This window comes from Nyctereutes procyonoides, unplaced genomic scaffold, assembly GCF_905146905.1.
Source record: "Nyctereutes procyonoides isolate TBG_1078 unplaced genomic scaffold, NYPRO_anot_genome, whole genome shotgun sequence".
Classification (NCBI taxonomy): Eukaryota; Metazoa; Chordata; class Mammalia; order Carnivora; family Canidae; genus Nyctereutes; species Nyctereutes procyonoides.
The window spans coordinates 45,701,163-45,713,731 of record NW_026575020.1 but is presented as its reverse complement, the minus strand read 5'-3'; the positions used below and the strand labels follow the sequence as shown (position 1 = coordinate 45,713,731).

The 12,569-nt window shown below is 36.1% G+C and overlaps 1 protein-coding gene across 5 annotated transcripts in view; it reads right to left on the bottom strand.

Moving 5' to 3' along the window:
* TANC2 (tetratricopeptide repeat, ankyrin repeat and coiled-coil containing 2) overlaps nt 1-12,569 on the bottom strand; it is a 366,267-nt gene that overhangs the window by 170,660 nt on the left and 183,038 nt on the right. For 3 of the 5 annotated variants that reach the window (XM_055321616.1, XM_055321584.1, XM_055321591.1), the window contains exon 5: nt 3,333-3,443. The exons of the other annotated variants lie outside the window; for them this stretch is intronic. In XM_055321616.1, coding sequence (XP_055177591.1) covers nt 3,333-3,443 — 111 coding nt within the window. The remainder of the gene's footprint in view (nt 1-3,332; nt 3,444-12,569) is intronic. 5 annotated transcript variants of the gene reach the window in all.

Here is a 12,569-nt window from a genome sequence, read left to right as displayed (position 1 = left end):
GATGAGAAAACTGAAAGGTTAAATGACTTGCCTAAAGCCACACAGCTAATAAATAATGCCATAAGCAGGAAAGTTAAGAGTATAGGATGAATCTATTCTCTTACCTTGGGAACTGCTTTTATTGAAATCACGGGTTATCAGTTGGTTACCCTAAAAATGGATTATAGTCCAGTCTCATACTTAAAAACTGAATTTTCTGCTTTTTAATTTAAGGATAGTTTAAGGGGGTGTTTATAGAATTTAAACAGTACCAGAATTATAGGCAATCTATCTCTGGACTACATTGTGTCCACTTCAAGAGTTCAATAATAAATTGTTTGTGATCCTATACATATCACTTAAATTTTCTGTCTTAATTTCTCCACCATAAGACAATTATCAAACACAATTCACTTAACAATTGCTCTGGTAGGTCAGTTATGTAACATGATCAATCATGTCCCATGATTTTAAGTACAGAACCAAAACATACTGTTTACTTGTGTTTTTCTCACATTTTCTGCATACAACAAATTTGATTCGAGGAATAGTAAAATGTAAGTTAGGTATTTTGAATCTAAGGCTAGGGGTGCCTAGATGGCTCAGTGGGTTAAGCATCTGCCTTCTGCTCACTGGGCTCCCTGCTCAGTGAAGAGGCTACTTCTCCTTTACCTTCTGCCCTTCCCCTCTGCTCTTGTTCTCTATCTCAAATAAATACATAAAATCTTAAAAGAAAAAAAAATAATCCAAAGCTCTGAAGACTGAATCCCTTAATTTATTAGACAAATTCTGATCCACAGCTATACCTCAGTGTACCTTTCACTAGACTTTGCAGACCAAATATCAATGATCTGGTCTGGTTTGATCCACAATTTCCTTTTATATGTAGGATAATCTTGAAAACTAGACACAGGTAACAGATACCAGGTACAAAAGGACAAACCAAAAAAAAGACATGGCCATTTCTTAGAACAAAAGTTTTACTCTTCCAACCTAAAATATAGATATCAAAAGGTTAAAGTTTAGATAATACAGAAACAACACTCTCAGAAGTCAATAGCAGAATGAACCCTACTAATTCAGCATTGTTCACTGGACTGCCCGTAAGCAGCCTGCAGCAGTCCTGTAACCCAGCTGTCCCTCAAAGTGTGGAACATCAACCAGCAACTTCAGAATCACCTGAAAAGCAAATTCTCAACCCAACCCAGGTTTACTGAACCAGAAATTCTGAGGGTGGGCCCAGCAATCTGCATTTAAATAGGTCTTCCTAGTAATTCTGAAGCATGTGAAAATCTGAAAGTCACTGTTTGAACCTTTGGTTTATGACTGTTGTCTCTGTGAAATATACTATTTTCCTAAATTAGTATGTGATAATGAATACAGCAAGTGGACAAGAAGAGAAAACAGCTTTAACTGAATTACTATATATAAGTATACAATAAAATATAATCACTATTCTGTTAGCATATCCTACGTAAGAGAAATTCAAAAGAAATGGATTATTTGTTTGCTTTGTGAGTACACTGAATTTATCTGTTTGTCGTTAAGTTTTGGTACTATGTAGAAGATAACAGCTTCAACCTTCAGGTCACTAATCTTATTTCAATAGAAACTTATTTTCGGAGAGTTTAATAACTTTATTATAAAAGAGTAAAACACTAAGAAGTTTCCGTGCATTAAAACTGTTCAGATAAGAAAAGGAGAGACTGAGGAGTATGGCAATTAACATTCTGGCAACATGTTTTAGTTTCTTCCTGGCTTTCTGAAAATTTCAACTGAGGTTTAGTTTGGTTCAATTCCAATTCAGCAAAGATTCATATTGGTGGAAAATACATGGATAATTTTTAAAAGGACAGGGATTCAGCACTGGCATTCCAACAAACAGCAGCTACCTTGCTTCTTTGACAATAACAGCTAGATTACATTAAAGATGTCAGATGGACAATCAGGAAGTGAAAGATTAGTCTCCCTGACAATCATTCTGACTTGCAAATCTGAAAAAGAAAAGGCCTCTGACAGAGCTTCTCTTCCAAAACTCTACACAGGAATAGGGAATTAGTGCATTTATTTGTTTTACGTTATTATATTAAAATTTGCATGAAGAAATGCAAAGCACATTATTCCCTTTACCAAGAAGTGTGACAGTACCTCAAAACATGAAAAGGATTCTTCTAACCATGTGCTATCATGCCATTTAAAGAGCTATTTTCTTCCTTTCAGAAACAGAAAAGCTGGCTCCTAATACATAACTGTGATTGATTTTAAAAAAGTCATCTCCAACAGTGGATGAAAACTAGGATTCTGCATCCTGAAAGTAAAATCCCCAAGATATTTCAATATTTAAAACTGATCCATACAATGGCTCTGATTAGGTTTGGTTCAGATTTTCGCCTATTATCTTTTTTTTAATATATATATAAACATGTCTTATTTGCCTTCAGAACTATATTACCCTGACATTTCAGATTGGAGTTATTGATACTTTCCCTAGAACTAAAAATCATTTTTTTCTGCTGATCCCTAATGTGGTAAATATGTAGTGGTTTCACTCTGTGGTTTACCATCAATTTTAATGAGCAGGAATAAACAAAAGACCTAAAACCAAGTCTTCTAAGGCCCTCTACTAAAGCTCTGATCTGTATACTCAACTAGATCTTTGAACATTTCTGACACAGCTCTATAGACTCACTGTAGAGTGAGTGTAAAGGATGTTGCCAGGCAACTCATCTCAGTTTGCAAGAATCTAAGCATTGATAATGACTCTGTCTCAGCTTGGCTCCCACAAGAGAAGAGTTTTCGTGAACTCCCACATGTGCTCATAGGCCATTCATGAGAAGAGGTATTTCTAAAACTGAATGTCCAGGAGTCCAAATTGGGAACCTATAAGGTTTCTTTTCTAATTTAAGTTTAATGTTTCCAACATCACAACTATTTTCTGTAACTGTCCAGAAATCCAATAGGCATTCAAAAAAGTAGGTCGTGTATAAGGGACGAGTGTTGAATGAACATTTTTATTCATATTTTTAATATTTTTGTTTGTACACGGCCAAAGCAATATTTCTTCAAGGATCTCAAATCACAAAAATCATTCTGGAAACTATTTATCTACCAAAATTATTTTAGTTCTTTTGAGAATTATCCTTGAAATGGTTTTCAATACTTACTCTTGATTGTATCAGTAGTAAAAAGGATGTTTAATAAAAACTATCTTCTAATAAGGAAAATATGCAATCAGTTGCAAAAGGAGTTACAGTATGTTTTTATGAATAGTATACATGCAAAACACTGCTCTGCCGGATGGGCCTGATCCAAACCTCCCTCTGTCAAAGCAGACACTTTGCATGCATGCTTACCAGGGCAGTATGCATCCACATCCAGTTTCTGAGCTGAAGCGAGGGTTGGTGAGCCAAGCTCGGATTCTGGAATTCGTGGGCTCTCAACAAACTTTGCCTTCCTCAGAGGGGCTAAGAACAAAAGAAGAGACAGAGAGAGGGAGAGGGAAAAAGGAGAGAGAGAAAGAGAGAAAGAGAGAGAGAGAGAGAGAGAAGAAAACAAAAAGGAAGGAAGAAAGAAAAAGGGAAACAGGGAAAGAGAAGGGAAAGAGAGAAACACAGAGGGGTCATGAGTAAGGGGAACAGCAGGCAACAGATGGAAGCACTTAAATGAACGACACACTCTGTCAGACTCAGATCAGGTTACCCTATTTTTTTTTTGTGCCAGAAAAAAAATTAACTGCATTCTTCATAGAGAAGATGGGTCTTGTTAAAAAGTCACTGCAAACTGGAACAGCTAAAATCTAATATTCAAAACTATGAGCCTAAGTTGCAATTGTTTATTACCTTTAGCTACTTTCTCTCTTTAGAAAGCAAAGAGCTATTTTTTCTTTGCCATTAAATAAAGGTGCTGAGGAAAGTATAGAGCTAGGTTTTAAAATTCTGTTTATAACAATTGTAATCAAAACTTTTTTTTTTAAATCCAGAAATAACTGTTATGACACTCAATTGTGATAAATACCATAACTAGGATTAATCTACCTAGCTTAAAAGTAAATCAATCACCTGACTGTTCAGCTTATAAAGTAAAAAGTCAAACTGCTTTTGGACTAAGATGTTATCTAGGCCATGTCACTGTGACATTGGATGCTAAAGGTAGAGAGACGTGATTTAATTACACATATAATCAGGAGGTCTATGGATTAGTAATATTCCATGTCATGAAATCCATTCATTCTTGTTAAAAAATACAGAAGTACTTTTGAAATGTGCTGATACTCAAAACCTACAAGCAACTAAATCACATTATAAATCTTAAAATATGCATATATATTTTAAGTGGTATGTTAAAAAACAAAATAAATCCTGTTACTTTCACCATAGCAACAAGAGCTAAGGGTGTTAACAGTATGGTTCTCTGCCAAAAGTAAGCTTTAGAATAGCAGAACTCTCACCTCTGCTAAAACTGTAATAATTGAGCCTATTTTTAAAAGTCACTGTCACAAAGATCTCGAGTGATTTATATGCAGATCTGCAGGTTACTAATAACCAATATTAGTGTCTCTTTCATTATAATCTCACCAACCAATTCAAAAATAATGAAACATTTTATTTATCCAGTATTGCTTTGTATAGAAGAAATGATTATAATTTAATTCTTAAAGCTATTAAGCCCTTTACTAGAATTTTATTATTTTATTTTATCATGGCAGCAGAGTAACTATTCACCTGCTGAGTTCTGACAAAGACAGCACTGGTCCCTGTTAAAGGGATTCCATATATCTAAAAATCTTAACAATTTTTATAATGAAAATAGTAGGCTAGTAGACAGAAATCAGCAACTCAGGGTAGAGATATAAGGAAGAAACTGAAGGATGGCAGGAGAAACTGAGGGGGTGGTATGAGGAAAGTATAAGAATTATGAGATGGGAGTCAAGGGGATAAATCAGGATCCCAGGGATTCTGTAAACTCAATGCCATGCAGACTTGTGTTTCCCTTCTCAGGAATTCCAAGAGGTTATCTTTACAGCCCATAGTGGACATTTGATTCTTTTTTCCTACCTCATCTCTACCCTCATTTATGAGATACTGTAAATGTCTAATAATTACTTTAAGTTATTTTTAAAGGTAGATTATAATGTTGCTCTTACCCAAATCATAGAAAACTAGTGCTGTCTATAAGTCCAAACACAGAGGGTGCAATCACAGGTATGACAGGTTGTCCTATAGTGTTAATACTGCTTGGTGAAGAACATAAAAGGTCACTTTGGAATATAGGACACAATATTTTGCTCTCAAGACTAGAATTTTAATTTGCTTCATTGTCAAAAAAAAATGTTACATAAGATGATTCAGCTAGGTAAAAGAATTCTGTGTCAAAAGGGTTTATCAGTTTTTTAAAAAGTGGTTGAAATGAGATGGGTAGGAGGATCATAAAACCAAACTAGATATTTTACTGTGATATAATATGGTAGTAGGGTAGCAAGGGGCTGGATAACACAAGAATTAAGAGAAAGCTTAAGTGAGATTCCATCTCTTCCACTTCTTCTTAGCTGAGAACATTTCTCTTGTGTTTTCTATCAGTTATTTGAACTTAATTTTTTTATTATTTTATTTATTTATTCATGAGAGAGACAGAGAAGATGCAGAGACACAGGCAGAGGGTGAAGCAGGCTCCATGCAGGGAGCCCAATGCAGGCCTCAATTCCAGGACTTCAGGACCACGCCCTGGGCTGAAGGCAGCTGCTAAACCGCTGAGCTACCCAGGGATCCCTAAAATAAGGATTTTAAATAACTACTAAGGTATTTGTCTTTGATAAACTTATCCAGCAAATGGGAATTTTTAGGATGGAGCTGGCACAGGACTCAGATATTTATGGGAGATAGGTACAGAGGCAGACCAAACCAAAGCAAAGATAAGGAAAATGGGAATTGAAGGATATATTTAGGATGAGAACATCATAAAGTACTAAGAAATTCTTTTCATAAAGTCGGTTTTGTAATAAAAAACATATTCAGCAAGATTAATCTAACACAAATTAATTGCCAAATGTGAAAGCAGAGCAAACAGATTTTAGCTATAGGTGAGAATGAGGAATATAAGGCATCCAAGTCAGAATGGAGTAAATAAAATCATCTCTGTTCACGGATGACATTCCTTAAATGGAGAAAACCTTAAATGAAGTAAAGATTCTGCAATAAAACTGTTAGAACAAACTGAGCAAAATTGCAAGATATAAAATCTATACACAAAATACACTAATGATGAGCAATCCCAGATGAAATTAAGAAAACAATTCAATTTAAAGTAGCAATAAAAAAAGAGTACTTAGGAATAAACTTAATCAAGGAGGTTAAAGACTTAAACACTGAAAAACTATAAACTGTTGCTGAAATTAAAGACACAAATAAATGGAAAGACATCCCTTGTTCATGGATTTGAAGACTATTTAATATTGCCAAAACGGCAATACTTGCCAGAGCGATCTATAGATTCAATGCAATCCTAATAAAAATCCCAATGACATTTTTTGCAGAAATAGAAAAATCGATCCTAAAATTCATAAAGAATCTCAAGAAACCCTGAATAACCAAACCAATCTTAAAAAGAACAAAGTTGGAGGTCTTATACTTCATGATTTCAAAACTTACTATAAAGCTTCTTATAAAGTAATCAAAACAGTATATATAGTACACTGTCATAAAGACAGACATATAGACCAACTGAACAGAGATTTCAGAAATAAATCCAATACGCGAATGATTTTACAAAGATACCAAGACCATTTTATGGGCAAAGGACAATCTTTTCAATAAATGGTCTTGGGGAAACTGGATATTCACAGGCAAATGGATGAAGCTGGATCCACATCTTACACCATATATAGAAATTAACACAAGATCAAAGACCTAAATGTAAGAACTAAAATTCTAAAACTCTTAAGAGGAAAATATAGGAGAAAAAGATATGAACTGGAGAACTATTAAACAAGTGTCCATCGAAAGATGAATGGATAAAGAAGATGTGGTCTATGTATACAATGGAATATTACTCAGCCATTAGAAACAACAAATACCTACCATTTGCTTCGACGTGGATGGAACTGGAGGGTATTATGCTGAGTGAAATAAGTCAATTGGAGAAGGACAAACATTATATGTTCTCATTCACTTGGGGAATATAAAAAATAGTGAAAGGGAATAAAGGGGAAAGGAGAAAAAAATGAGTGGGAAATATCAGAAAGGGAGACAGAACACGAGAGACTCCTAACTCTGGGAAACGAACTAGGGGTGGTGGAAAGGGAGGTGGGTGGGGGGTGGGGGTAACTGGGTGACGAACACTGAGGGGGGCACTTGATGGGATGAGCACTGGGTGTTATGCTATATGTTGGCAAATTGAACTCCAATTTAAAAAAATGTAAAAAAAATATTAAAAATAAAAGTTGGAGAAAAATGGAAATTTTATGTGGAAAGAGAAAACTATATTTTAAAAAGTTTTTGACAGAGTTTTCATAGGGAGAATCTTTTATGAATATTCATAATATTTTAGCTCCTAAACATTTATTAGAAAATAAACAGCCATCAGGATACATTTTAAGGATTATCATAACCATTTGGCAGTATTAAGATACATCATTTACTCAAAATGCAAATTCAATGCTTAATGAAATTTTCACATATTAAGAGTGATACTTTTAAAATGAGAATTGTTGGGCAACTGGGTGGCTCAGTAGATTAAGCATCTGCTTTCAGCTCAGGTCATGCCAGGGTCCTGGGATCGAGCCCTGCATTGGGCTTTCTACTGAGTGGGGAGCCTGCTTCTCTCTTTTCCTCTGCCCCACACCCCTCCAGCTCATGCTCACTCTTTCTTGTACTTTCTCAAATAAATAAAAATCTTCAACAAAAAAATAAAATGAGAATTGTTTTGTTGGAAAACTGAATACAACTATTTGTAAACCAACCATAAAATGTACCAGAGAGCTCTTCCATTCAATCCAGTAAAATGTTACTGTGTTTTACCTACCATGTGCAGAGGCTAAATGCTTCAGGGGATTCAAACATCATTAGAACAGTCTCTGGCCAGAAGGAACTCAATTATGGAGAAAAGGCAGAGTAAGAATAGCTATGATAGGGATCCCTGGGTGGCGCAGCGGTTTAGCGCCTGCCTTTGGCCCAGGGTGTGATCCTGGCGACCCGGGATCGAATCCCATGTCGGGCTCCCTATATGGAGCCTGCTTCTCCCTCTGCCTATGTCTCTGCCTCTCTCTCTCTGTGTGTATGACTATCATGAATAAATAAATAAAATCTAAAAAAAAAAAAAGAATAGCTATGATATACAGTAGAGAAAGCTAAGTGCCAAAAGAGGTATAAAACAGGGGCTACTGGGTTTAAAGAAGAGAAAAATATATTTCAGAATGCCTTCCAACTCAGCACAAAGTTTAATAAATGTTCATTAATTTTATATTAAAATCAAAATTACAAAGTTATTTCAAAAAGCTAGTTTGGAAAGGGATGCCTGGGTGGCTCAGTGGTTGGACACTTGCTTTCAGCTCAGGTTGTGATCCTGGTATCCGGGATCGAGTCCCATATCGGGCTCCCTCAGGGGAGCCTGCTTCTCCCTCTGCCTGTGTCACTGACTCTCTCTCTCTCTCTCTCAGTCTGTGTCTCTCATGAATAAATAAATAAATATTTTTTTAAAAAGCTAGTTCGGAGAGAATTACTAGGTCTTTTTAAATTTACCTTTTAAAAAAAAAGTTTCAAAGAAGAGTTTTATGTTTATAACAGTTAAAAAGGTACTAGAGAGGGATCCCTGGGTGGGTCAGCTGTTTGGCGCCTTTCTTCGACCCAGGGCATGATCCTGGAGACCCGATATCGAGTCCCACATCAGGCTCCCTGCATACAGCCTGCTTCTCCCTCTGCTCTCTCTCTCTCTCTCTGTGTCTCTCAAGAATAAATAAAATCTTTTAAAAAAATAAAGCTACTAGAGAAATAGCTCGTGTTTTTAAAAAGTTGAAAAAGAGCAAACTAAAATTAAAATCAAGGAGAAAAAGGAAATAATAAAGATTAGAGCAGAAAGCAATAAAACAGAAAATAATAAATTCCTGGAAAGACACAAATGATCAAAACTGACTCATTAAAAAAACATTAAAAAATAGAAAATCTGAATAGATATATAACACGTAAGGAAACTGAATTAACATCTTCCAATAAAGAAAAGTCATGTCCCAAGTGGCATCACTACTGAACTATACCAATTATTTAAAGAAGAAATAGAATTCCTTTATAAACTCTATCAGAAAATTAGGGAAGAAGGTAGGACAGGAGAAAGTGACCTAGAAAAACATTACTTTGGGTACATGACTAGATTTTATACAGTATATAAGAAATATATAATATTCATTTGATTTATGAATTTATTCTTAGTTTTATCATTTAAGTATTACTGTTTTAAAAATTAGTAAATACATTGTTTTAAATTTTATCAAAGCAAAAAGTTTAAAAACTGAGTTTTCTAACGTTAACATTTATTGATGATTGTTTTCTTTTTTTAAAGATTTTATTTATTTATTGATGAGAGACAGAGAGAGAGAGAGAGAGAGAGAGAGAGTCAAAGACATAGGCAGAGGGAGAAGCAGGCTCAATGCAGGGAGCCCAATGCGGAACTCGACCAGGGAACTCCAGGATCACACCCTGGGCCGAAAGCAGGCCCTAAACTGCTGAGCCACCCAGGGATCCCTATGATTGTTTTCTTAAAGAGCTTTATAAGAAACTGTAAGTTGGGGATCCCTGGGTGGCGCAGCGGTTTGGCGCCTGCCTTTGGCCCAGGGCGCGATCCTGGAGACCCAGGATCGAGTCCCACGTCGGGCTCCCGGTGCATGGAGCCTGCTTCTCCCTCTGCCTGTGTCTCTGCCTCTCTCTCTCTGTGACTATCATAAATAAAATTAAAAAAAAAAAAGAAAGAAACTAAGTTTGCTCTGCTCTTATTTGGTAATTCAAAACAAAACGAAGTATAAGAGAATTTTTATGAAAGAGGATTTCAATTGTAGAAAAATACACTTAAGCTTTGTTTTAGAAAAATCAATGGGAACAGGTAATTCTGTTTGGGACTTGCATAGTCTCTTTTGTTAGTGAAACTAACTTCTTGCTAGAGCCAAATTCTAATGCTAGGTACATAGCTCTAAAAACAGGTATCTTACTTTCAAAAAAGCTATGCTACAACCAATAAAATAACAGCTAACATTTTTTTTTTTTGAGAGAGAGAAAGAGAATGGACATGAACGGCGGGGGGTGGGGGGCAAACGGAGAGGGAGAATCTCAAACTGACTCTGCTCTGAGTGTAGAGCCAACACGGCTTGATCTCACCACCATGAGATCATGACCTGAGCCAAAATCAAGAAACGCTTAACCAACTGGGCCACAACCAGGTGTCCCGTTAACGTTTGTGTAAGTTTATTTTATGCTTTTAATTATATTTCATAATTTTTCTATGAGAAATACAAGACATTAACTTTGTTGCAGATGGGAAAACAGAATCACAAGATCTCTTACCCAAGATCACAGCATTTAAGTGGTACATTATAAAACCATACCCAGGTCTTTTGATTTAGAATATTATATTGTTTCATCAACAATATTGTTCTTCAAGGTATGGAACTCATTATAGCAAGAAATGATTTTAAATGATCTATAAAATTGGCAGTAAATAGCACTGAATTATACAGCATGGTGGGCTGTACTAGTGCCTACCAACATCACAGTCTCCTTTCCTTTCTGTGCACAAGGATGACTACAATTGCCAGCTCCTGTGAAGTTTAGGAAGGACTATGTGACTGGTTCTGGCTTATGAAATGAGAACGGTGACATCAGCCCTGCATGGTTTTATAGTCTGTCTCGTCCTATGACACAAGTCAGTAAAGTCTCATGTTGAGATGATACAGATATAAGATTGAAGCAACCTGAATTGCTGTGTTACTCTATCAAGAACAGCTGTCCTGAAGAATTGCCCAGGGTAAACTAGAAATAGACCTTGGTTATGTTAAACCACTGAGATTTATAAGGCCATTGTTATGACAGCATCGTCTAGATTATTCTAATGAAATGGCTACAATGTTATTCCTTTTTCAATTATGTTTCCATCCTTTTGAATAGGTCCAGAAGAAAATTTTAATGTGCTAATATTAGTTAATTCTCCTTTTTAACAAAGAAGGGGAAAAAAATAAAAAAAAAAGGGAAAAATTTTAATATCAGTGCCATTTGAAAGTAAAGTATTTAGCAAGAACCAAAGTTCTGGATAACCATACAGTTACAGTGTCTGATAGTGACTCTCCAGTTTAACTAGAATATACAATTTCTTTTTTAAAAAAATATTTTATTTATTCATGAGAGACACACAGAGAGAGAAGGAGAGACAGAGAGAGACAGAGGGAGAAGCAAGCTCCCTGCAAGGAGTCCAATGTGGGACTTGATCCTGGACCAGGGATCAATGCTCTGAGCCAAAGGCAGACGCTCAACCACTGAGCCACCCAGGTGTCCCTATACAACCTTTTAAAGTAAACTTATTTAAATAAAAACATGAAGTTCAAAGACAATATTAGGTTTTAAAAGTATGGTTATAAGTAGGTATGGCAAAAATCATGAAGGAACTATGCCAATCAAGGAAATCTGAGAAACATGCACTGTACTAAACTGTTTCTCAATTTGAGTAACTTAATTTTCTATTTTCTGTCCATTCTGTGTTCAGATGGTAGCAAAATATTTAGGCAACTGCATTTATTTTATTTTTTTCCTAAAGATTTTATTTATTTATTCATGAGAGACACAAGGAGAGAGGCAGAGACATAGGCAGAGGGAGAAGGAGAAGCAGGCTCCCTTTAGGGAGCCTGATGCAGGACTCGATCCCAGGACCCCGAGATCATGCCCTGAGCCAAAGGCAGATGCCCAATCCCTAAGCCACTACTGAGCCTTTAGGCAATTGCATTTAAACTGGTATCCATGTGAAGGGATAGAGCTGATGAAATACTCAGATAATAACCATCTAGTCTAGTCATAACTGAGATATTGGTGAGGCAATAAAGATAGTAAAAGACTCAGGAAATAACAGGTTAAGTAGTGAAAATAAATTAAGCTAAGAAACGACTTCTCATATAAATAGACTTAAGGACATTTGGGCAATCTAGTCTTTTGATTAAACAGGGCAGTCTCCTCTTAACATTTTTTTTTTTTTTTGCCATCTCTTCAGGAGAGCCAATCCATTTTTTATATATTTATAAGAGTCACTGATGGCACAGTCAGAGGTCAAAAGAGGGGGAAAAAGGCTCTCCTTAGCTGCCACTAAGGTGCTCCCTCCTTCTGAAGAAGCTGGGATGAGCTGGGGTGAGGCCCTCACTTCACTGGGCAACTCGCACTGTGTCCAGCAGCACCCACCCATCATCTGCCCACACCATGGCCTCCACCTTGGAGTTCACTTGCATCTATGTGGCCCTCATCTTGCAAGACAAAAGTTGTCAGTCAGCGATGACAATTAAGTTCAATGCCTTCATTAAAGCAGCCAGTGTAAATGTCAAACCTTTCTGGCCAGGTTAATTTACAAAGTCCCTC